The following is a 23,201-nucleotide window of genomic DNA, read 5'->3' as shown; positions in this document are numbered from 1 at the left end:
TGATGAAGCTTACTATATTAATCAACAAGTGCGATGAAGCCAACAAAAATTATACAAGTAAATGAGTAGTTAATTTACCTCTCTTAAAAGTTGTTAAAGCTCTTAATCGAGGTTGCAAGAAGGGCAAAGCAGAAATACCCATATAGGAAATTGCATATTTTTGGCATAAAAAGCTGCAATTTGCATTTCCATGTGGAACATAAGCCATCCCTGAAGAAAAGAGAAATAAAGCAATTTGAATCTTAAGAATTATGAAGTCACAAGCACAACCATGTTGCAGAAGGATTTAACACAAGCGATTTGCATCTTACAAATTATAATTAAAATAAACTAACCTGTGGAAGTGGTCATCTCTATATCTTTCTAACTCCATAATCTCCAACTATAGGCCCCGAAGCCATACATTCAAAATCCTAATTCTTTTCCCCTCAATCTTCAACCTTCACCAAACCTCAAACCCTAGAAATTGTACCTAGGGTTTAATAGAATGGGAAACGAACAAAACACAGAGATATGAACAACCTAGAACTAATAGTCCTTTTCCCTCTATAGTCCCAAAAAAAATAGAAGAACCAGACACGAATCGACAGAGAAGGATAAAGAAGAAAATGAGCTTCAACGCTCGCGAAGCACACAGAGTAGGGTTTCGAGCTTCGTTACCTTTGTTTCAATTCAGATCTCACACTTTCACTCTGTATAACTATTGAGATCTAAAGATCCTTGAGATTTATTTCGAGCGGATCTTGGGGAAAGGGATGGAAATGGCGGCGGTCGAGGGGGAGAACGAGGAACATGCAGAGGGACCTGCGGCGACGGAGGTGGATGAAAGGCTGGTGGGAGGGGCTATCTGCGACGGAACATTGGGTGGCTAAGAACTTGAATTTGTGGAGAGTAGGCATTATGTGTGAATTTAGAAAAATGGAATAGGAACAGAAATGAGAATAGAAAAATGAAGGGGGATTTTTTGTTTTATTTGTAGAGAGAGAAAGTGAGATCTAATTCCAATCCCAAAGACAGAGAAAAAGAATGATTGCAATAAGGAAGGGACTTTACGGGGGAGTATAAAAAAGATATCTTTTCTTTGTCACGAGTTACATTGCCACATTGAATGTGTAGTAAAATGGAAATTTTAAAGGTTTTGCGACATTAAATTTAAATGTGGTTAACATAACGTCCCCAAACTCGACTTTTTTGTAGTGATAGTATAAGGATAAAGTAGGTGACCTTAGGGACAGTGTTGCGCTTCTTGTCAAGTATCTCTTTTTTAATTTTGATGTGTTGTGCCTCAACTGTGGGCTTTGGACCCTTTGAAGATCAAGCAGATACCTTTCCTCACGAGTTTTGTAAAACTGTCAAAGATATTAACACGAGTTTGATAGTATTATGGTAAAAAAATTAAAATTATCCAACTAAGTCACAAATATGGGCTTAATAAAGGAAAGCAACACAAATATGTATACAACATTAAATCAGTGACCTTCAATAAAGGAACAAACGGTTAATGTTTCTTTAATATAATTTGTAGCAAAAATTAAAGTATTTTTATAATTATAATTTATTTAAGAATTATAATAATTTTCTTTATTATAATTTTTTAATGTTTCACTTCCAAATAACATATTTTTTAGAGTCAACTAAGATAACTTATAAAACATTAAAACCTATAATAAATATCATAAAATTTTGAACTATAAAAGCGGAGGCTGGATCGTTCTTGTTACATTAATAAACTAGTTTGTTTCTTCAAATCACGGCTGCAATCAAATTTCTGAGTTTTGTTTCTTGAATTGACGATCTAATTCTAAAGATGGCGCTCCACGAAAACGGGGAGGTGGTGATGGAGAAGAGGCCCAAAACAAAGATCGTTTGCACGCTTGGACCGGCATCTAGGTCTCCGCCCATGATCGAGAAGCTTCTGCGTTCGGGCATGAACGTTGCTCGTTTCAACTTTTCTCATGGATCCCATGAGTATCACCAGGAAACCCTCGACAACCTTAAGGCAGCCATGGAAAATACCGGTATTCTTTGCGCTGTCATGCTCGATACTAAGGTAGTTACCTACCTGCATTTGCACTGGCATTCCTTATTTATATTCTCACTTTTAAATTTCACTCATTCACTTATATCCATCCACATGGAATGGACATACGGATCTTTCTTCTCTATCATCTTTCCCTAATTTTCTGTTTTATTTAACTTTTTGTTGTCCATTTCTATCAATTATTATGACACTACTGGTGCAGTATTTTCACGTAATTGACATGATCGATTTCAGCATATGAAAACGGTCCTTACTCAACTACAGTGATTCACTTGTGAATAGGCTAATGATTTTGATCTAATATGCTGTAAATGTTTGGTATTTTACAAAAGAAAAATACCAAACATCTTATCACAATTTAAAGAGTTAAAGCATTTTTAGTACATATTCTCTTCAGGCTTTTGTGTCTATTTTTCTTTTGGAGTTTCCAGAATTTGGTATGTTTTCCTGCTCAATTTAATCATGACAGAATCTGATTATTTTGCAATTTAAGTTTCCTATTTTACATGTTTTATTATATGGAGTTCTGCAGTTGCCTAACATGATTTTATTTTTTTCCGTCTTTCTATTTGTGTCTTCATGTTATATCACGATTTGCCAGTTGCATCTGATATTCTTAAGAGATATTATCTGAATTGTGCCCTGGTGTAAATCTACGCAGGCTTGTTTGCATCCTCTTTGCAACGTTTTATTATCATTGTGTTACTTCTAATAATTATTGTAATAAATATTGTAAAAAAATTTAACATAGGTACGTAAGCATTTGCATATCGGGAAATGTTACAAATACAATATAAAATATAAATATAAAGCATTTGGGTTGAATTGATTGTTGATACATTTAAAGCATTTCTCTTTACTTAAAGTCAAACAAACATCATGAAGTTCCTTATCTTTCATTTTATCTCGGATGTTTTAGGGGCCAGAGATTCGAACTGGATTTCTGAAGGACGGCAAACCTATCCAACTGAAACAGGGTCAGGAAATAACCATTTCAACTGACTATAGCATTAAGGGGGATGAGAATATGATCTCTATGAGCTACAAAAAGTTGGCTGAAGATGTGAAGCCTGGGAGTGTGATACTCTGCTCAGATGGCACAATTTCATTTTCCGTTTTATCATGTGACAAAAAATTGGGTTTTGTTCGATGCCGCTGTGAGAACTCTGCTGTTCTTGGCGAGAGAAAAAATGTTAATCTTCCTGGAGTGATAGTGGATCTCCCAACATTGACAGACAAAGACAAAGAAGATATCTTGGCCTGGGGAGTACCCAATAAAATTGACATGATTGCTCTTTCTTTTGTTCGAAAAGGTTCAGACCTGGTCGAAGTTCGGAAACTGCTGGGAAAGCATGCCAAGAACATTCTTCTCATGTCTAAGGTATGATCTTTTTTCGTGGAAAAGAATAATGATTCTAGATCTGGTAAAAAATTGCATGGGGATTTTCTTTGTTCTGTATAAGTGTTGATACTCCCCCTCCCCAGACCTTCCACTTTGTCTCCCTTTAACAAAGTTTGGAGCTTGTTGATTTCGTCGAGTATAATATGCCTTTTGTATCCACATCAATATATGGCACTGGACATCATATAAGGGTAATTTAATACTACAAAGCTCTTGTTCTTTGCAGGATCCGGGGAAGGATCCATAGTAGGCAGCGTTACCTTGCATTTGCAAAAGGCTTATTACATCATTAAAAAAAAAAAGAGTTGGAATGTTCTTTAAAGAAACTATCTTATGAACTACTGATATTTTCCATTTCTATTGTTATATATAATTACTTGTTTCTAGTTGCTTTTCTCTTTGTTACTTCTTCATGTTTATGGCAGGTTGAAAACCAAGAAGGGGTTGCAAATTTTGATGACATACTTGCCAATACAGATGCATTTATGGTGGCACGTGGTGACCTTGGAATGGAAATTCCAATCGAGAAAATATTTCTCGCACAGAAAGTGATGATTTATAAATGCAATATTCAAGGAAAACCAGTTGTGACAGCAACCCAGATGTTGGAGTCAATGATCAAATCTCCCAGGCCAACAAGAGCTGAAGCTACTGATGTTGCCAATGCAGTTCTTGATGGAACAGACTGTGTGATGCTTAGTGGTGAAACAGCTGCTGGTGCTTATCCTGAACTTGCTGTTCGAACCATGGCTAAAATATGCGTTGAAGCAGAGAGCGCCCTAGACTATGGAGATGTATTTAAAAGGATTATGGAGCACTCACCAGTACCCATGAGCCCACTAGAGAGTCTAGCTTCTTGTGCTGTTAGAACAGCCAATTCATCTAAAGCAGCTCTTATATTGGTTCTAACTAGAGGAGGAAGTACTGCAAAACTGGTGGCTAAATACAGGCCTAGCATGCCAATTCTTTCTGTAGTTGTCCCCGAGATTAAGACTGATACCTTTGACTGGTCATGCAGTGATGAGGCCCCTGCAAGGCATAGCCTGATATTTCGTGGGTTGGTTCCAATATTAAGCGCAGCATCTGCTAGAGCTTCTCATGCAGAAACAACAGAAGAGGCAATAGAGTACGCCATTCAACATGCCAGGGCAAAGGGTCACTGCAAAATTGGGGATTCTGTTGTGGTTTTGCACCGTGTCGGCACTGCCTCTGTCATCAAAATCTTGACTGTGAAATGATCAACCATTAAAAGGAGTTCTTCAAATGTTCTGGCCAAATTTTTGAGATCATGAGGAAGAAGTCTCATTATGCCCGAAAATATGCCTTTTCAAATCTTCATTGGATGCAAAATCTCCAATTACTAGGAGCACGAATTTCCGCTACTGTTTGTTATTTGTCTTGTTAGTTGTTATGGCGAACTCATTCTGCTTACTAAGATATCATAAAAGGTTTTTGGTTAACCAAAAACTGGCTTAGTTATGGATTTTGAAGTTCTCAAGTTGTTGAAATTTGATACGTGTTGGGTGTGTTAAGCAAGACTAAGTTAACGCTATTTAGGCTGACTATATATTAAGCATAGAACCAGTTAAATTGATTTGTTGGGTTAGTAATTGCTTATTATTATACAACATTTGGTGGATAATTGTTTTGTGTGTTAATAGTTCATAACTGAATATTTTTTAACCACGAAAAGGTTGGCAGATAAGCAGTAGAAAATAAAAACAGAATATGTTAAATACTTCCGTAGTATGATGTAATCGGTTCGGCTCATCTCCCCAGGTGAAAGATGAAAGATACCGCATGCCCATGCTCATATCATTCATCAATGAGTTTGATTTTGAACCATTGTTAAATTCAAGCGTGCAACAGGTCCTACACGGCTACACCAATATTAAACATGAACGATGGCCTAGAAATTTAAATTTACAAGTTGAGTATTTCAAAGCCATGCTTAACATATAAGTATATATCAATGTTGTACAAATTAGAAAGACGGAAAAATAAAAGTATAAAACCACCAATGAATATTACGCCTACCAAGTTCGGTGGTAAATTTTGAAGGAAATGTAGCAACACCTGAAATTCTAGGAAGCATAAAAATTTAGCAAAAACAAAGCCACGTTAACAATCATGACTTGTTCTCTCCACATTGGATCCTTTAATTGGCAGCGCACTATGTACATAAGCAAGGCAGCATGTGAATAACACAACAGAGATGCACTAATACTCAGTTGTCTTCTAATTGAGTACCATTTCCGTTGGTATTGGGATTAGAAGATGACGAAGAGTTTGATGAAGAAAATAATCCATTGAAAGGCCATAGAAATGAGAATCTTCCAAACCCACTTGCATTTCTCCCTTCACTATCTCCTTCTTCAGCATCTTCATGTCCAATATTTTCACTCTCCCTTTGATTACTGCTGTTCCTTGACGCATCAGAGTCTTGCTTAGATTCATCCACCGGCAATTGACACCTGCAAACCGGACAAGAACTATGAAGCTCCAGCCAGGGCAGGATACACCCACTATGAAACCTATGTTTACAAGGCATCTCTTTAGCTTCAGAACCAACTCCAAAATCATCCAGACACACAGAACACTGCAAATTCTCATTGATAGTCACAGTAGGCAGTGCTTCAATGGCCTCCTTCTGTGCTGGTGGAGTTCCATACCTATTGGGATCAGCCAAATGTTGCAACAATAAATCCAAACCAGGCCCTATGAAATAGTCACCCATAGACCCAATGGGGCTATGATTATCACTTTGATCCCGGTTTGAATCATAAGAACCTTGAACAATAATAGTCTGATTAAAAGGATTGATCAAGATTACACGCTCTCTTTCTCTTTCCCTGTCATGGTCATCACTGTCGGTATTCTCATATGATTCAGATGCCAGTCCAGCTCTAATGCCTTGGAGCAATTGTAGAATGGTAGCTGAGCTTCTCCTTCTCCTCTGAAGGATAGACTCAAGCTCTCGATCATACTCGGTTTCTCCACCATGGCGTGCTACACCATCAACATCGTCAAGATTACCATTTTCATAATCATCATCAAGCTCTATTCGTCTCAGTCTTCGACGATGACGTGGATTACCCATCATGCCTAGCAAGATGGGCGCCCATAGGGAGAGAGCCCTCTCGGATCCAAAATCAGCTTCCGGAGTATTGTGAATTTCGCTGCTGCTGGTGTTATTACTCATTTCTTCAACAAATCCATGTTGACAAAATGGGCATTTGATCTCCACTTCCATGATGGGATTGACCATTTGAGAGCACATATGACACCAATACCTTGCTGCCATTGCTTCCTCCATAATGTTCTGTTTAAAAATTTGTCCTCCAAAAATCACGATGCTTGATTCCTTGATTCCTGAAACATCAAGCCACTACAACTTTGAAACAAAAGCCAAAAACATAAAATTGAAGAATCAAGGCCATCAGAGTTCCCACAATGAACTCAACCCGGCGTTTAATTTGCTGAAATGAAAACCCAAACAAAACTTTCGGTTTTTCAATTACTCTAGCAATCGAGGACAATAATTGGTTGAACGAAACCCATGAAAAAACCGAAAAGGTTTTTTTCTTTCAGGAACCTTCCAAAATACAGACAGATATGCGATGGCACCAATAAAAAAATTAAAAACCGAAAGGGCGAACACAGAAACCTAAACAAATCTAAAATCCCCACGGATCCCATCATCAGGTAAACAAATGAAAGGGAAAAAATAAAATAAAAAATCATCGCCTTACCAAAAGAATGATGAAAGAACAGAAATAGCAGTAGGCGAGAGAGGGGTTTATGAACAGCAAAAACATGCCTCCAGTCGACAGGTGAGAAATTGATAAGCAAAAACTAAAATTCAGAGAATTAAAAGAAGGATCTGGAAGCGATGATAAATTCGTTGTTTGACAAGACGAAAACACGTCACCCCCCGCATATACAAATACAATACAAGTTAGATAGATACTCGTGTATCGTTGACGATGAATAGTGCAAGGAAAGGAAACGATCGCAGAAGCTGCAAAGCAACATGATCATATTTGACACGCAATATAAACAATTAAATTTATATTAAAGGTGCACAATAAAAAAATATTATCAGCAAAATTGTCCAGTTTTGAGATTGAGACTAAAAACCTACCAAAGTCATAGCCATAGCCATAGCCATTTTCGATTTCAGAATTTATGCAGGATTGTGGGTTTTGTCTGTTGCAGCAAACGATGACGCATGATAGAATTTGGGTGCGAGAAAATCTTCCACTCTTACCATAAAAGGACCGTCCAATCTCAACCGCCTCTTACCTCATTTCCCTGTTTCTTCTTCTTCAATTTTTACTTAAAATAAATAATAATAATTAACAGTAAATAAAACGATTTTCTATTTCATTATTTTTAAAAATAAATACTCAAATTCATCCTCCAAATATATCCAATATATCAACTTATTTTTCAGAATTATTGAATATCAATTTGGTTTCTTATGTTTAAGAAGAAGAGTAATATATCAGGATACCAAAAAAAAAAAAAAAAGTGTAATATATCCCTCGATATATATTTCAATATCAAGTTAGTTTTAAAATTGAAGCTTATTTTTAATACTAAGGAATCAAATCAGTATTTAAACTGTTTAAAATTTAAAATAATATTTCACATATTATCTTTAGATGATGAATTTAAATATTTAATCTTATTTTAATTATTTAATTTCTTTTTGTCAGTCCAATTTTCTCGAACGTGGTTTATAATTATGCAGTAGCATATATAACCTCCTTTTGTTAAATTAATTAATTGTTGGTAAGCGGGGTCATTGACATGGAAAAATTTAACTAGGATATATGTTTATTTAATTAGGTAGTTTATATTAGGTTATATATTTAAGTCCTACCATTGTATCCAAAAAATTTAACTAGGATATATATTACTTTTGAGTGATTTCAAAGCCCAATTTGTTGTGGAATCTTGAGAGGAACATATTTCTTCTCTTATTTTTTAGTGGGGGTCACTGCAGAGAGAGAGATTATTTTCCTCAAAAAAATTGGGTTTTTGGGAGTTTTTGGGATTTTTGAAGAGCTTGAGACTTCTCCTCCATGTATTCTAGGGTGATTTGTGTATGGAGTTGAGCAACGTAACCAATTGATAGAGGAGGACTTATTGGAAGCATCGTTGGGTTGAAAAACCTAGTTTGCAAGAGACTTACAAAGAGACTTGAAGTCAAGTAACTACTTGATATTCGATCAAGCTTTGGAGGAAGTGTGAACACTTTACTTGGTGGAAAATTGGGTCATTTTGTGTATAAATTGGGTTGGATGGTTTACTTTTTGGACAAGAAAGCTTAGCAAGAAGAAGTCGTTTTCAGATAAACTCTTTGTTCTGGACAGCAGAAGTACCTTTGCCTTAAACATAATCGTATTGCTTCTCTTCTATTTATATATTTGCACTCTACCGAGCATACTAAAATTATAAAAGGTAGAACAAGCAATATGTAGAGATTAGTCAATTAATTTTCTGGGTTATTAGGACACAAGGAACTTTCTTTGACTTCAAGGAATAGTGAAGAATATATCTTTTGTCTATCTCCTCTCTAACTCTGATATCACCAGTTCAAGATTCATTTAAAAATATATATATTTAAGCTTTAATAGTATGAATCTTCCTTAGTACTAGTAGGGGTGTTCGCGGTCTGGATTGGATCGATTTTGTAAGCAAAAATCATTAGATCCAATCCCTTCGATTTAATCACGTAATCATCCATTCGGTTTGCATTTTTTTTCAAATCCGATCCGATCCAATCCAATTTTTTCCGGTTTGGATTGGATCGGTTTTCGGTTTTTAAAAAATCCTAAAATTTGTTTCGTAATTATAGTGCAAATAACATCTTTTGCATATATTGGTGTTCTGTCCTTGAAACAGAGATGTCTAGCCCAATAGGCTAGTACGTTGATATTGGATCTAGTGCCCTCTCCAAGGTATCTATGAAGGGGATAATACCCTTGAGTCAAGCAGATCATGGTGCACAGAATACTATAACGACGTTAGCCAATGGGGTGTGTGTGCGCGCACAGTGACAACATAACAGTAAGAGAGAGAGCGTATGTACCTTTAGGGTTTACCTTTGTATTTATAGAGGTTACCTATAGGTAGTGTGGATGGGCCTTTGGTTCCTCTGATGAGGGTCCAGGCCTGATTGCTATGCTGTCGTATTAGCATTAGTATCCTTATCGAATATCTATCCTTTATCGGTATCAATCCATATCTTGGATTGCCCCTTGTTGGGCTTGCTACTTAATGGGCCCATTATACAGGTCCATAACAGTTGCCCCTCAGCCCGGCTACCTGGGTGTCCGGGTAGTCGGGATGAACTTATGAGTGCATCTCTCCAGGTTTTTACCCCTGAATGTTTTTGCGTTTCTATAGACTTGCATGCTCCGCTTATGAGGGAATTTTTTCCCCTGCCCCCTTATGTCGACGGGTTGAGCATCAACCCGGTGAGATATTTACCCCACTGTTTGGGCTGGGTACAATCTCAAGCTGTCAGGTTGCCTCCTAATGTCGGCATACGTATTGCTTTCGAGTTCTTGACCTTCGTTATGTGCATCGCCATTTCCCTCGTGTTGCCTTGCTGGTTGAGCATCAACCATATTGCTACTCCGAGTTAGGAATACACTTGAGTTGTTTTAATCCCACTTGCGGGTTGCCCCCAAGCGGTATTCCTCATCTCGTGCTGCATCTGCATATTTATTTGGTCGACGGGTTGTGCATGATCCCGTTGGCATTTTCACGAAGTAGTCAAGCAGAGGACTCGTTTGAAGAGTCGCGATTCGACTGCTTGAACTGCTCCCAACGTCGGCATTTTACCCGGGTTACTGGGGCATGCATGTATGCCTGTTGCTTCCTTGGACGGGTTGTTGAGGAATCCGTCTAAGATTTCGTTGTGTAACCGGGTAGAAGCTGTGCTGGAATAACCGTGAGTTGACTATTACCCCAGCGTCCGCTTCGAACTCGGTGAACAGCTGTATGTTCATATACACCTTGTCTCATATGTTGGTTTTTGAATTATACTCATTGCGTTACGCCACGTGTTCCAGCCCGCGTGCTTTAGCATGCTGCAGCCGTTCTTATGCCGTCGTTGCGTTTCGTGTGCATTTATTGCAGCATCGTTTCAGTTGTCTAATCATTGTTTTTTTGGGGTAAATTGGTAGTAATGCCCTTGCCCCTTGGCTTTCTCCATGCTGTGGTTTCCGCGCATGATAACTGCGGTTTCCACCCACGATCTGGCAGTTATGATTCGAGGGAAAAATGACCTAAACAGCCTTGACCTCTGCTATGCGCCACTTAGTGGTCTTGGTCTTGCCTATATAAGTCCTATTTTCCTCTTACATGGTTTCGTTTTACTTCTGAGCATTGGGCATCAGCATTATTCCATTGTTTGCGTCAGCCTTTCTTCGTCTGCATTTTGACACTTCAGTTTCATTACTTCAAGAGGTACGTCCACATTATCTCCTTTTTATTGCTTCTATTCGAAGATTCTGCATTTTGGCATTTGTTTTTCAGTATTATAACTGTGAAGTTGCATAGTTTCTTCTTTGTTTTCTGGCCTTTTTTCTAGAATCTGTAGATAGCTTGCATATCTGTGAACTTCTTGTTGACACTCAGCACTTTTTTTTTCTTCAGAATTTGTTGTTCTGGTGATTAGCGCCATGTCGTCTTGTTTACCTTCCCTTTGCACTTGATACTTAGCCTTTTTCTTGACCGAACGGGGAAAAAGTTCTCTTTCTTTAGCTTTGTCTGATTTTTGAAAAGTCTTTCCCCTGGTGTTCGTTTCTGGCTTTGGGGAATCCTTAAGACCGAAGGAGAATAGTAGGAAGCTATGCTAGGAGCTTGTCGTGGTGGCAAGTCTCGGTGTGCGTCCGGGATGTCAAGTAGAGGTTCGCCGCGTTCTTCTATCCCGGGCAATGGCCCATGTTATTCCTGCATTGTTGTCATTCTTTAGCTGAGTCCACGTTGGTGACTTGCCAGCATGGAGATAAATTCATTCTCGTTATTCGTTCCATGATTGCAGCGAACGCGTTGTTGGCCAACCGAGTATCCGGATTAGCCGATTGAGCGATACACGCAGCCAGATCTCCAGGATGCTGGGAAGGGTTGGTTCTTGTTGGAGCTACGTTCGCCCCAGCCCCCTATCTCGACGCGCTAGAGTGGAAGCGGTATCTGAGACATCGTCTTCGACCTGGACGTGGTCGTAATCCACGTTATTTCCAATCTGGTTCGGAGGCTTGTATACCTCTTCCAGGACTGGATCCAATGGTTGATTCCGGTTCGAGGGTGGCTGCTGGCTACTGCTCCTCGTCTGAATTGCCATTCCTTCTCCGATTTGGTGGGAACTTCAAATTCAAAGAAGAATTCCCCACAGACGGTGCCAATGTTCTGTCTTTGAAACAGAGATGTCTAGCCCAATAGGCTAGTACGTTGATATTAGATCTAGTGCCCTCTCCAAGGTATCTATGAAGGAGATACCCTTGAGTCAAGCAGATCACTGTGCACAGAATACTATAACGGCATTAGCCAATGGGGTGTGTGTGTGCGCACAGTGACATCATAACAGTAAGAGAGAGAGCGTACGTACCTTTAGGGTTTATCTTTGTATTTATAGAGGTTACCTGTGGGTAGTGTGGATGGGCCTTAGGTTCCTCTGATGAGGGTCCAGGCCTGATTGTTATGCTGTCGTATTAGGATTAGTATCCTTATTGGATATCTATCCTTTATTGGTATCAATCCATATCTTGGATTGCCCCTTGTTGGGCTTGCTACTTAATGGGCCCATTATACGGGTCCATAACAATTGGCTTTGTAAATTTATTTTTTTTGAAATATAAAAGCATCAGCAAACAATAATATAATTTTTTTTTAGCAATGAGATATGAACCTCTACACAGATAAAATTTTATTGATGAGATGTAATTAGGTTTTTTCTTTGATTTAGTTGATGGGTTAATGAGTCTTGGGCTTAGAAATTTTTGGACTATGATTGAGGAAAGGCCCAAATAGATAGAGGAAATTAATATATTGGATCGGTTTGGATTGATCGGTTGTCATCAACCAATCCAATCCAATTAAAATTTGCGGTTTTTTTCGGTTTTTCAATTTTTAGTTTTCGGTTTATTCGATTTTCGGTTTTTCGGTTCGGTCACCGCTGTTGGAATCGGTTTGGATCGGTTGATGAACACCCCTACTTAGTATAATTAAGTATACCTCATGTTAGAAGGTTAAAGGAATTTAACCATGACAATTAAAATACCTGATCAAGAAACATAAATCCCTTTGTTGTACTTGAAATTTCTGCTTGTCAAAGCAAACTGGCGCCTACTTTATCTAATCAAATTATTATACATGAAGAAGCAATAATAGAAAGCTCCGTCTGAATACTGATGGCAAATGACAAAGCAAGTTTTCAAGCATTCATATAGAAAATCTTTCATGATTTGAATTCAAATTTGTGATGGTAAAGCGTATTTCACAAGTCTCGGGTTTTGATTGTAAACCCCCGAACACGCAATAGGTTAAAATCATTTTAAGCAAATTGTTAGGAGGAATTTAGTTAAGCAATGATTCCATTGTCCAAGCCTAGTCCTTAGACCCTTTTTTTCTTGGGGAAGAAAAGGAAAACCTAGTATGCCAATGTTTATGTACTGAGATTACTGAACCTAGTACTCCTAGATAGCTAAGTTATAAAGTTAATTATAGAAGTATGACTCATAATTAAGAATACTTTGCTAAAGGGCAGTGACCGATATAAAATCTACTCAAGCAAACATCTCTGTAGCTGGGGCTAATACTTGGATATCCTGCTTACTAGCTAGCTAACTAGATATATACTTATTATACTCAGAAGATTATGTAGAGTTAGGTTAGACTCGAATGAGTTCTCAACCACCCAAATAAAGTCATTAAGCCAGGGTAAAATAATTATTGAAGCAGTTGATTAATTGATCCTATACAACTATATATAGGACTACAGTCTTACAAAGAAGATTCTGTATTTCGTTCTCATGTTGACCTACTTTGAACTTGAATTATAACTTCCAACCTTCAGTAGTTGAATTTCATGTGGTGACCTTTATTTTATAACATTGCTAGTACTGTTTTTAAAATGTACATTAAGCCAGGGTAAAATAAGTAAAGAAGCAGTTGATTAATTGATCCTATAAAATTAGGGAAAAATGTTTATCCTTTTAAATGACACAACTTATATCATTTCACTCTCACAAAGAGGTGGGACCCACACCTTTATTTTTTTTTGTCAACTCTCTCTCCTCCTTTATCTATCTCTTTCTCTCTCTTAAAATGATACAACTTTACATCCTTTAAAATGACACACACTTTTCCCATAAAATTATATATAGGACTACTGTCCAAGTTTTCACTAGTACCGTTTTTAAAATGTACATATCAGAAACGAGTTTTATGTATATAATGAGGTAGTGTAGCTTGATAAATAAATACCAAGTAAAAAAGAAACATGGTAAACAGGTTGTGGTTTTATATAAAGAATGATAAAGGGCAAATTCATTTTACTTTGCGTTTGTATCAGAAATGTGCTTCTAGTCGCTAATAATTAAGGCCATGCATAATGTTTATTAGTTTTTAAAAAGTAAGGGGTGATGTTTTTATATAAAGAATGATGAAGAGCACATGCAGTACTTTCCTTTATAGTATTCATGGTAACTATGATGTCATGGTAGTTTCTTCAGCATTCTACTTCGGAAAGTTTACGGTTATACTTATAGGTACCACATAAAACAGAAGTAATTACATAAGGAAAAAGAATCAATGGAAGATAACTCGGGAAAAGCGCGGGAGGTTGATTGTCTTCTCTTCAGCTGGCTAGCTTTGAAGAGAATATATCATTATGGAACCACGATGCGGTACATCTCAGTGCTATTCCAGCTTTGAAATACTTGGAATGCACGCATTTACAACAATACTGTTGAGTCAGTCTTTGAGATTTGAAAAGTCAACCCTTAGTATAACATTATATAATACCATCATACCATGTGATTCTTCCAAGGCATAATTAATGGCTGCTTATTTTCAGTGTTTCTGGGGTCTATTTCTCTCACGGTCGATTTATTTTGTTCAATCAACGTCAGCTCCACAAGTAAAATTAATATCACCTAGTGTTTCAGCATGTTTTTGCCACTTCCCTAATAACAACATATCTTTTCTTAAATATCTAATTATTTTTATTTATTTATTTATTTTTTTAACATACAGGTCTATATAGTATATTTGGGACTCAACCATATTAGCGATCCCGGCCTCACATTTCGTTACCACCTTCAACTTCTATCTACTGTGTTCACATGGTCACTTTAAATATATTTCATATATCCAGCTCCAGATGCTTTCTTTGCAGACATTACTTAAACTCATTTCTCTTGTTGCACCCGCTGCATTTCAGTGAAAAAGATGCGGAACGTTCGATTCTCTATAGCTACAAGTATGGTCTCTCAGGGTTTTCAGCAATGCTCAATCCAACCCAAGCAGCCACACTAGCTAGTACTGAACTTATATAGCAAATTTTCCTGCTACCATTCCCTACTTAATGTTGATAATAACTTTGATTAGCATATTTAATTTATTTTTTGGTACAAGTGGAAGGCTTACGGTTAACATATTTATTATTAAAATAACAATTTAAGTTATCTACCAAAAAAAAAAAAAAATAACAATTTAAGTTCCAAACTTGCAGATATGCAAGAAGTGGTGTCAGTTTTCAGGAGCCAGTCATCACAGTCACACACAACAAGAAGCTGGGACTTCTTGGACCTTACGTTGGACAATAGTGAAGTGACTCCATTGCAGCTAATTTATGGCGAAGACATCATTGTTGGGGTATTCGACACAGGTATTGCCATCAGTAACCAGTGTTTCACCTCGTTTTAGTTTCTACAATTAACATACTGATCCTATAAACTGAGCTCGGCATCTGGTACTACTTAATCAATTTTAAGCCCAGCTCACTACTTGGTTAAGAACATGCTCCCCGAAATTTGATTGCTATACTGGGAAAATAGGATAATTTAAATGAAAAAATAGCTGTGACTGAAAATATTTTTATATTTTATTGTCACGCGTTCAAATCAAAAAATAGCGTCTTTGTTGTCCTCGCCCATACCCTTTTACTCCGGATTTAACGGGGTGTGATTTTGATTTCAATATAAAATTTTCACTTCAAACTTAATATTACTTTGTCTTAGGGTAACCTCGATTGAAACTGTAAATTCCCATGAAAGGGGAAAAAATATCACCGAAGTTCTTAATTTTTAGCACAAGAAGTAGCATAGTTTTTAAGGATTAATATATATAAAATAACGGTTTAGTTAGATTGCAAATCCCAGCTGAAGAAATATACTTGCAACTCTTTGTACAATAAAGATTCAATACATATGTAATTAAAAATAGGCTTGTTTCATACAGCGCAAGGTAAAATAAAAAAAATGGATTTGTGCAATATTGATCATGCTTCAAATCCAAAAAAAAAATTGCATAAGAAATATGTTAAAGAAATACAAAAATTATCAAATGAGCCTTCACTTAATAAACTGTCAGGTGAAATAATTTTTTCATATGACTGCGAGTGCATAAGTTTGATTTTCACCGCGCCGTTTCTAATGGAGTTAAGTGAGGGAGGGGTAGGTGACACGGTTTTTTATCACCTCTATTAACCGCATTGAACCTTATTATACTCCTAAATCTCAGATCATAATTTATATACTAAAATGAACAAATAAGAAAACTTAAAACGTGAGTGTTCAACTTATATTTCTATGCATGCGGCTCCGTTTGTGATATATAGGCGTATGGCCAGAATCTGAAAGTTTCGAGGAAGATCCAAGCATCGGTCCTATTCCATCAACTTGGAAGGGGGAGTGTGTTGAGGGGGAGAGGTTCGACCCTGCAACAGCATGCAGCAACAAGTTAATTGGTGCTCGTTACTACCTGAAAGGTTTTGAACAAGAATATGGACCACTTAATACAACAGAGAACTTTGAGTATCAATCACCTCGGGATTTTGTTGGCCATGGAACACACACAGCTTCAACAGCAGTAGGGTCCGTAGTGGAAGATGCAAGTTTCTTTGACTTAGGAAAGGGCACTGCCAGGGGTGGTGCTCCAAGGGCACGTTTGGCGGTTTACAAAGTATGCTGGAACATAGAATATTATGGAAGGTGCTCAGAAGCAGATATAATGGCAGCTTTTGATGACGCTTTGCATGATGGAGTTCACATTATCTCGGCCTCCTTTGGTCCAATTCCGCCACTGGCTCCCTTCTTCAAAGACAGCTCAAGTATTGGTTCGTTCCATGCCATGCAGCTCGGTGTAACAGTTGTATTCTCCGCTGGAAACTATGATGTGTCACCCGAACCATATCTTGTTGGAAATGTTGAACCATGGTCCATTTGCGTTGCCGCTTCATCAGTTGATAGAATATTCCCCACAAAAATAATCATTGGTGATAATCTTTACACGGTATAACTAGCTGCTGCTGCTGCACCCGCTCTGGGGCAAGAAATCTTATTTTGTGATTTCTTTTCTTTTTCTTTTTCTTTTTCTTTCTCGTTATCCACTAGCTGCTAGCTACTGTTTTAGATTTATAAATTTTCGGATGATAATATTTCCAACCACTTTCACAGATTCTTTGTGGTGTTTTTCTATTTGTACAGGGAGAAAGCTTAATTACCACACAAATAAAGGCAAAATTGGCAGATGCAAGCACATACTTTTACAATGGGTGATTTCTCTTTCCCTCTTTAAATATCTTGGTTAAGTTGTGGTACATGACTAGTAGTGTTACTTACCCTCTAAATACTTCTCCAGGATCTGCAAGATAGACTATATTAAGCCATCAAAATCAGGTGCAGGAAGGATTGTGCTCTGCTTCTCTACAATAGGACCAACATTAAGTCTAGAAGCAGCTACAGCAGCGAAGGCAGTGAATGCAACGGGATTGATCTTTGTGGAACCTATGTCAAGGCAATTACCTGATATTGATGTAGTTCCTACAGTCCTTGTCAATTTGGAAGAAGGGACTAAAATTAAGTATTTTCTTGCTGAATCTCCCAGGTATAATCATTGCAATGAGATGAAAGTACTTTTATTCATTTGGGTTTTCTTTTTCTTTTCTTTTTTAATTATCCTCTAGGATAAATCTCAAGTATAACGGTTGCACCCGTATTGGATCTAATTGACTCGAAAAATGTTGGATCAATGTGAAGGCTCCCAAAAGTGCAGATAGAACCAAGTAAAACAGTCATTGGCAAGGCACCTGCGCCCACAATTGCATATTTTTCGTCTAGAGGGCCAAGCTCAATAACACCCGACATTCTCAAGGTATAAATCCTCCAATTTCATAAGCAATATCTAAACTAGTTTACTAGTTATGTGTGATTCAAATTAATTTGACATTCAACAGCCAGACATTAGTGCTCCAGGAGTAAACATTTTAGCAGCATGGCCTCCCGAAACTCCACCGTCGTCATCATCCAGCGACGGACGTTCTGTGAGATGGAATTTTCAGTCAGGAACATCAATGGCATGCCCTCATGTAGCCGGTGTTGCAGCGCTTATCAAATCAGCACATCCAAACTGGTCTCCTGCTGCCATTAGGTCTGCTCTCATGACAACAGGTGACAAATAAAATTGCGATAACCAACTTTAATTATTTAGTCATTTCAACAAATTTAATTATATGCAAATATTGAAGCATTAGGTCATGAAACCGCCGCAGACCTAAGCGAGTATTAGACGATCTATGTCATCTTTAATTTTGACTTTAATTATATCTGCTGCTAGCTTTATGGACATGCAGTGATCTAATTTTTCTGTGCGCTTTTGCATACAGCAAATACTCTGGATACAACCATGGACAGTATTCTTGCTGGTGGATCAATGAAAGTAGCGGATAACTTCGACATGGGTGCTGGCAACTTAGACCCTACAAAAGCAGTTGATCCAGGACTAGTCTACGACATAAAATCTACTGATTATATTATTTTCCTATGCAATATGGGCTTTACACGAGAGAAGATAAACAAGATCATTAGTCTTCCCTCTCCAGATCCTGTTGAGACAAGCTGCAAACACTTAGTAGCCAAAACCAATGCCATTCTGAACTACCCATCGATCACAATCTCGAACCTCAAGTCCACAATAACAATGAAAAGGACTGTTCGTAATGTGGGTCGAAACAAAAATGTCATATATTTTGTTAGCATCATCGAACCCTGTGGAGTGGAGGTTGTGATATGGCCAAAGATCCTAATATTCTCATGGTTCAAGCAAGAAAACTCATACTATCTGACATTAAAGCCCATAAAGAAATCCCAGGGGAGGTATGATTTCGGAGAGATAGTTTGGTCAGACGGCTTCCATTATGTTAGGAGTCCATTGTCTGTACGTATCAACAATACTTCTGGTTCTGGTTCTGGTTCTGGTTCTGATGGATCCAACTAATACAAGTTCCATGCAGCATGCATTTGCATGCACACACATCTTTATCTAAACTTTGCTTGCCTCCTATGTCGCTCTACCTTTCCAGATGTCATGAGTTTCTTTTTTTCTTTTCTTTTTTCGGTGATCAAACAATCTTGAATTTAGATTGTACTTCACATAAATAATAAAATAATAAAATGCTACGCAACTTTTCGTCATTCCTTTCTTAATTACCCTTTTTCCATAATAGTATCGTTTAATAATTAAATATAACACTAAATAGTAATTGGGAAATGACTTTTAGAAAGAAATTTCTTTGTTATTTTATAGAAGAAGAGCCCAGCTTCCTTCAGAGATAAGGATCGTGATGAGCACATATTTAAAATAAATAAATAAATAAAAACTCAAAATTCGAAGTGATCACTAGTGAAAGTGGCATAATTAAGGTTAAACTTGTCCTGCGAAATATAAAACTCTTATTTTTTTTAATTACAAATATATAAGGAAAAGAAATCAATAATTTTTACTCTCGATCTAATAAAATTAGGTTTGGTAGCAACTATCAAGCCTTTTAACTTGACAAAGTTCTAACACCTATAAGAAAAGTGTTATACTGAATCCCTATGTCTTATATTTAAAATTAATTCCTTTCAAAAATTTGGCAGAATCTTCTCAAAAATATAGACATCCCAAATAATAATAATAAAAATATACAAGTGCCTGTAAAAAATACATGGACCACAACCAACCAAGGAATTACACATGCCAAACAATCATTAATGTTTCACTAAAAAAGTAACAAACCTACTACATGATTTACAAATATAAAAACCAAATAAAATTATGGTGTAATATTAATTATAACCCAGACCCAAGGCATTTATGAACGAAGCCTAGGAGAAATACTCAGTACGACACGAGCTTGACTATCTAAAATACGACAGATCTGAGATAGATTGGAATTTACAAAACGATGCAAGATTGGAATTTAAAAAAAATAAATAAAATAAAATAAGATCGGCTATCATAATTAAGGATGTAAATTGGATTTATTTTTATTTTTTTTAAGAATACAAGTACTAATGTTAAAATAAAATTTCGAAGTGGGATTTATCCACTATATATATTTTCATTATTTTCTTTAATATTTTTATCAACGTTTTTATTTTTATCCTCTCAAATAATAAAAAAAATTTGTCAAAAAACTCATGCCACTAGATGTTTATATAGTTAAGTAAAATTATTGAGAATGAGCCATATTCAAGAATAAATCAGTATACCATTTCATATGAGCTAATTAAATAATTAATACAGAAACTTAAGTCGATCTTAGGTAAACACACATGTACATGAATATAGTTTTATATTTTACTTTATATCTCTTTACTTTTATTATTTTCTTTGTAGTGTGAATTAATATTATAGAAATTTGTGGAAGTTTTATCTTAAAAAATACAAAAGGAAAAGTAGTAGTTAATTTGGGGTTTTTCCTTTCTTCTTCGTAATTCCATACTAGCAGAATATAGCTTTTAGGGTTAAATAACACTAGACTTAAGTGAAATTTAATTTGGTGACTTGAAAGTGATAAATGATGAATATACTTAAAATTCGATTAATTTTTTTTATTTTTATTTTAAATTTTGTGAAGCGACATGATATATGCATGGAAGAGTGAGATATTAATTGGGAAGGAGAATTTTACATATATAAATATATTATTAAGGAGAAAATTAATTGAACTCGGGAAAGGGTTGATCCATCATCCCCAAATGACATAGAAATCTATGAATCAGATAGGAATGCATATGGTAGAAGCGAAAACGTTTAGACGTAGACTGGTTTTGGCTTGGGCATATCCTTGACGATGCCGCAAACAAGCTGGGTATCCGGAAGGTTGTACTCATCCCTGAGAGATCGTTCTGGAGACGAAACACTTATGTATAGCTGTTGGCCCAGGTAGCTATTCTCAGCTAGCGCCGACCTCAAGTTCCACATTCCAGCATTGTCGAATGTCAACATTATTGCTGCCCATGATTTGGGGAACACCTGAACGGTGTGTCTGCTCACTGCATCAAGAAGGTTGTAGCCCTTCCTTTTCTCAGGAGTCCACCTCCCTGGCTCTATGCTGTATATATAGATATATATAATAAAAAGAAATCAATTAATTATTGATTCATTATTGCAAAGGAATGGAATTAATTAATGCATTATAAAAATATATCAAAATATATATATATATATATATATATATATATATATATATACTCAATATAATACTCACGCGACTGCAAAGAATGAGTAGCCGTCCAAATTGTATGACTGAACGGTTTTCCCGTGGTTCTCGAAGATTATCTCGATGAAGTTGCGGAATGTGGCATTGATGACATTGGGTGCAACGGTGACTTTTTTAAGATCAACGGGGGGTTCATCAGAGATGATGTTGTACTTGAAAACCTTGTCAGCAACACCATAGTATTCGGCAAGCTTGAGAGGAGTTTCACCATCAACGTGAGAGACACCGTTAAGGGCATAACGAAGAGAGGCAGGAGATCTGACGACAGAGTCGACCAACTTGATTGTGCGAGTGATGTTGATCTGACCATAATGGTAAGAACCCTGAGGGTTAGGTCTAGCAGCACTTGCGGTGAGGTTCCAACGGAAGGAGCGGAACTGGTTGAGAGACCAAGCCCAACCAACAGGAGCAGGAGGGAGCAGAGGTGAGGCACGGCCAACACCGTTAGTGTAACGGATTATGCCTTTGCCAGTAAGAACGTTCTTTGAGAAACGAGTGGAGGCCACCATGTAATAATCCCTTGGCTCCTTGTCGGCAGTGACAAGGACAGAAAAGCATTGCCCAACATGGACGTCAAGTGAGTCATACATGTTCTGAACAGTGTGGGAACCTTCCATCTCAACCAGCTCCATGGAATGACCTTGGAACCTGAAGTTGAGTGATTCCTTGAGACCAACGTTGCAGATTCTGTATTTGTAGGTCTTGCCAGGCTTCATTGTGTAGAGTGGCTCATCACTGCCATCTCCCTTGGCTGTTTTGCCGTTGATAAGGACACCTTCTGGTCTTCCAATAGAGCGACCACTGTCCAAGAACTTCCTGAGAACGGAGTGGCTCTTGGTGTGCCAGTCACCAATGAGAACCCAGTATTCATCCTCAGGATCAGCGTATGGGACAGGAATCAACAGACGGCTATAGATCCTGAGGCCACCGAAGCCACCAGCTGCTCTGTGCAAAGCAGTTGTTGGATAGTAGAAATAGCTTCCAATCTGGTCCTTAACTTGGAAGTGGTAGGTGTAGTTTGTACCAGGGGCAATGGGGCATTGGGTTCCCAATGTACCATCTTGCCATGAGTTCTTCCTTTGTTGGACACCGCTCCATGTCAAAAGGAATGGCTCGTCAAGGTTGTTGAACACATTCACCACAACGTTATTGTTGCTGGTTGAGTTTATTTCCGGTCCGGGGAATTGCCCATTGATAAGAATACCCTGTTGCGGGATTCCAAGAGGAGAAATGGTGCCGTAGGTCACGTTCCACGTGTAGTACACGTATGGGTCTTCACCGCGAACCGCCCCGGCCAGCAGGCTTAGCATTAAAACCAATATCAACCTCCCACCCATCCTCTCGCCTTTTTTTTTAAAAAAATTTTGAATCAACCCTTTCCTCTATCTCCTTCCTCTCCTCTATTGGAAGAAGATAGTTGTTCTTCTTCTACCTTAATCCTGCCCTTTTATACCATTGCTCCTTTCTTTTTTAACCATTCAAAGTTTACCAACCTAACTGTGGTCCTTAATTTTCCAATTGACCCTATAAATCGCTCGGCCTCTCGTCTTTCACTCTTGACTTTCTATTACTTCTCTGTTTTTAGATTTTTTTTATTTTTTTTAGCTATTATTTCGGCTTTGAAGTGACAACGAAAAAGTGCAAGAAATTAACATGCTGGCATTTTAATCGCTGTACGATAATGACGATATTTTAGGATACACGACTGCCGTTGTGTGAAAGAGTAATAATGTTTCATAGCGCAATTGCATTCGTATTTTTGTAATTTTAATTTATTTTAGAGTTATTGTAGTACTTATAATTATAATTTTAATTTTTTAATTTCAACACAACGTCGTTTTGAAAGTAAACGCAGATAATTTATTTGTATTAACTGCGGAAATATTTTTCTGTATAATTAATGGGGCAGGATATACTTATCACCGAAAAAGTTTACTACATTTACAACTAACTTAATCACCGTTGATTTC

At 37.3% G+C, this 23,201-nt stretch overlaps 4 protein-coding genes across 6 annotated transcripts; 2 read left to right on the top strand and 2 right to left on the bottom strand.

Moving 5' to 3' along the window:
* The first annotated feature begins 1,752 nt into the window (after positions 1-1,752).
* LOC133304567 (pyruvate kinase, cytosolic isozyme-like) lies at positions 1,753-5,000 on the top strand. Its single transcript, XM_061504619.1, has 3 exons — positions 1,753-2,050; positions 2,961-3,422; positions 3,869-5,000. Exons 1-3 carry the CDS (start codon positions 1,808-1,810, stop codon positions 4,679-4,681), a joined length of 1,518 nt encoding a protein of 505 aa, XP_061360603.1. The 5' UTR covers positions 1,753-1,807; the 3' UTR covers positions 4,682-5,000.
* Positions 5,001-5,378: 378 nt separating this feature from the next.
* LOC133304566 (E3 ubiquitin-protein ligase SIRP1-like) lies at positions 5,379-7,736 on the bottom strand. 3 transcript variants are annotated; one of them, XM_061504617.1, is made up of 2 exons: positions 7,588-7,736; positions 5,379-7,464 (listed from the first exon to the last, which is right to left on the bottom strand). In XM_061504617.1, exon 2 carries the CDS (start codon positions 6,757-6,759, stop codon positions 5,671-5,673), a length of 1,089 nt encoding a protein of 362 aa, XP_061360601.1. In that variant the 5' UTR covers positions 6,760-7,464; positions 7,588-7,736; the 3' UTR covers positions 5,379-5,670. The 3 variants fall into 3 exon arrangements, with proteins under 3 accessions (XP_061360601.1, XP_061360600.1, XP_061360602.1); XM_061504616.1 differs by having other exon boundaries at positions 5,379-6,815; XM_061504618.1 differs by lacking the exon at positions 7,588-7,736 and having other exon boundaries at positions 5,379-6,815; positions 7,196-7,581.
* Positions 7,737-14,520: 6,784 nt separating this feature from the next.
* Positions 14,521-18,959, top strand: LOC133304557 (subtilisin-like protease SBT3.18). The gene is made up of 10 exons (XM_061504602.1): positions 14,521-14,601; positions 14,718-14,809; positions 14,905-15,002; positions 15,196-15,351; positions 16,303-16,976; positions 17,171-17,238; positions 17,325-17,570; positions 17,723-17,837; positions 17,920-18,133; positions 18,349-18,959. Exons 1-10 carry the CDS (start codon positions 14,521-14,523, stop codon positions 18,957-18,959), a joined length of 2,355 nt encoding a protein of 784 aa, XP_061360586.1.
* A 1,803-nt stretch (positions 18,960-20,762) lies between these two features.
* LOC133304576 (L-ascorbate oxidase homolog) lies at positions 20,763-22,568 on the bottom strand. Its single transcript, XM_061504630.1, has 2 exons — positions 21,220-22,568; positions 20,763-21,063 (listed from the first exon to the last, which is right to left on the bottom strand). Exons 1-2 carry the CDS (start codon positions 22,566-22,568, stop codon positions 20,763-20,765), a joined length of 1,650 nt encoding a protein of 549 aa, XP_061360614.1.
* Positions 22,569-23,201: the final 633 nt, after the last annotated feature.

The sequence above is a fragment of the Gastrolobium bilobum genome, unplaced genomic scaffold, assembly GCF_033153095.1.
Source record: "Gastrolobium bilobum isolate Gb01-03AN ecotype WA unplaced genomic scaffold, APGP_CSIRO_Gbil_v1 utg5129, whole genome shotgun sequence".
NCBI classification, from domain to species: domain Eukaryota; kingdom Viridiplantae; phylum Streptophyta; class Magnoliopsida; order Fabales; family Fabaceae; genus Gastrolobium; species Gastrolobium bilobum.
Note: the sequence above shows the minus strand (reverse complement) of the source record. Positions and strands in the feature narration are given on the sequence as shown.

What these genes read in the sequence shown, in the direction of transcription:
- LOC133304567 (XM_061504619.1), top strand. Translation starts at nt 1,808, where the DNA reads ATGGCGCTCCACGAAAACGGGGAGGTGGTGATGGAGAAGAGGCCCAAA. An exon ending in CTGTCATGCTCGATACTAAG is followed by an intron (nt 2,051 to 2,960) that starts GTAGTTACCTAC and finishes CGGATGTTTTAG; the next exon opens with GGGCCAGAGATTCGAACTGG. An exon ending in ACATTCTTCTCATGTCTAAG is followed by an intron (nt 3,423 to 3,868) that starts GTATGATCTTTT and finishes TGTTTATGGCAG; the next exon opens with GTTGAAAACCAAGAAGGGGT.
- LOC133304566 (XM_061504617.1), bottom strand. Translation starts at nt 6,759, where the DNA reads ATGGAGGAAGCAATGGCAGCAAGGTATTGGTGTCATATGTGCTCTCAA.
- LOC133304557 (XM_061504602.1), top strand. Translation starts at nt 14,521, where the DNA reads ATGGCTGCTTATTTTCAGTGTTTCTGGGGTCTATTTCTCTCACGGTCG. An exon ending in TGTTGGGGTATTCGACACAG is followed by an intron (nt 15,352 to 16,302) that starts GTATTGCCATCA and finishes TGTGATATATAG; the next exon opens with GCGTATGGCCAGAATCTGAA. An exon ending in GTCTGCTCTCATGACAACAG is followed by an intron (nt 18,134 to 18,348) that starts GTGACAAATAAA and finishes TTTTGCATACAG; the next exon opens with CAAATACTCTGGATACAACC.
- LOC133304576 (XM_061504630.1), bottom strand. Translation starts at nt 22,568, where the DNA reads ATGGGTGGGAGGTTGATATTGGTTTTAATGCTAAGCCTGCTGGCCGGG. An exon ending in TACTCATTCTTTGCAGTCGC is followed by an intron (nt 21,064 to 21,219) that starts GTGAGTATTATA and finishes CTATATATACAG; the next exon opens with CATAGAGCCAGGGAGGTGGA.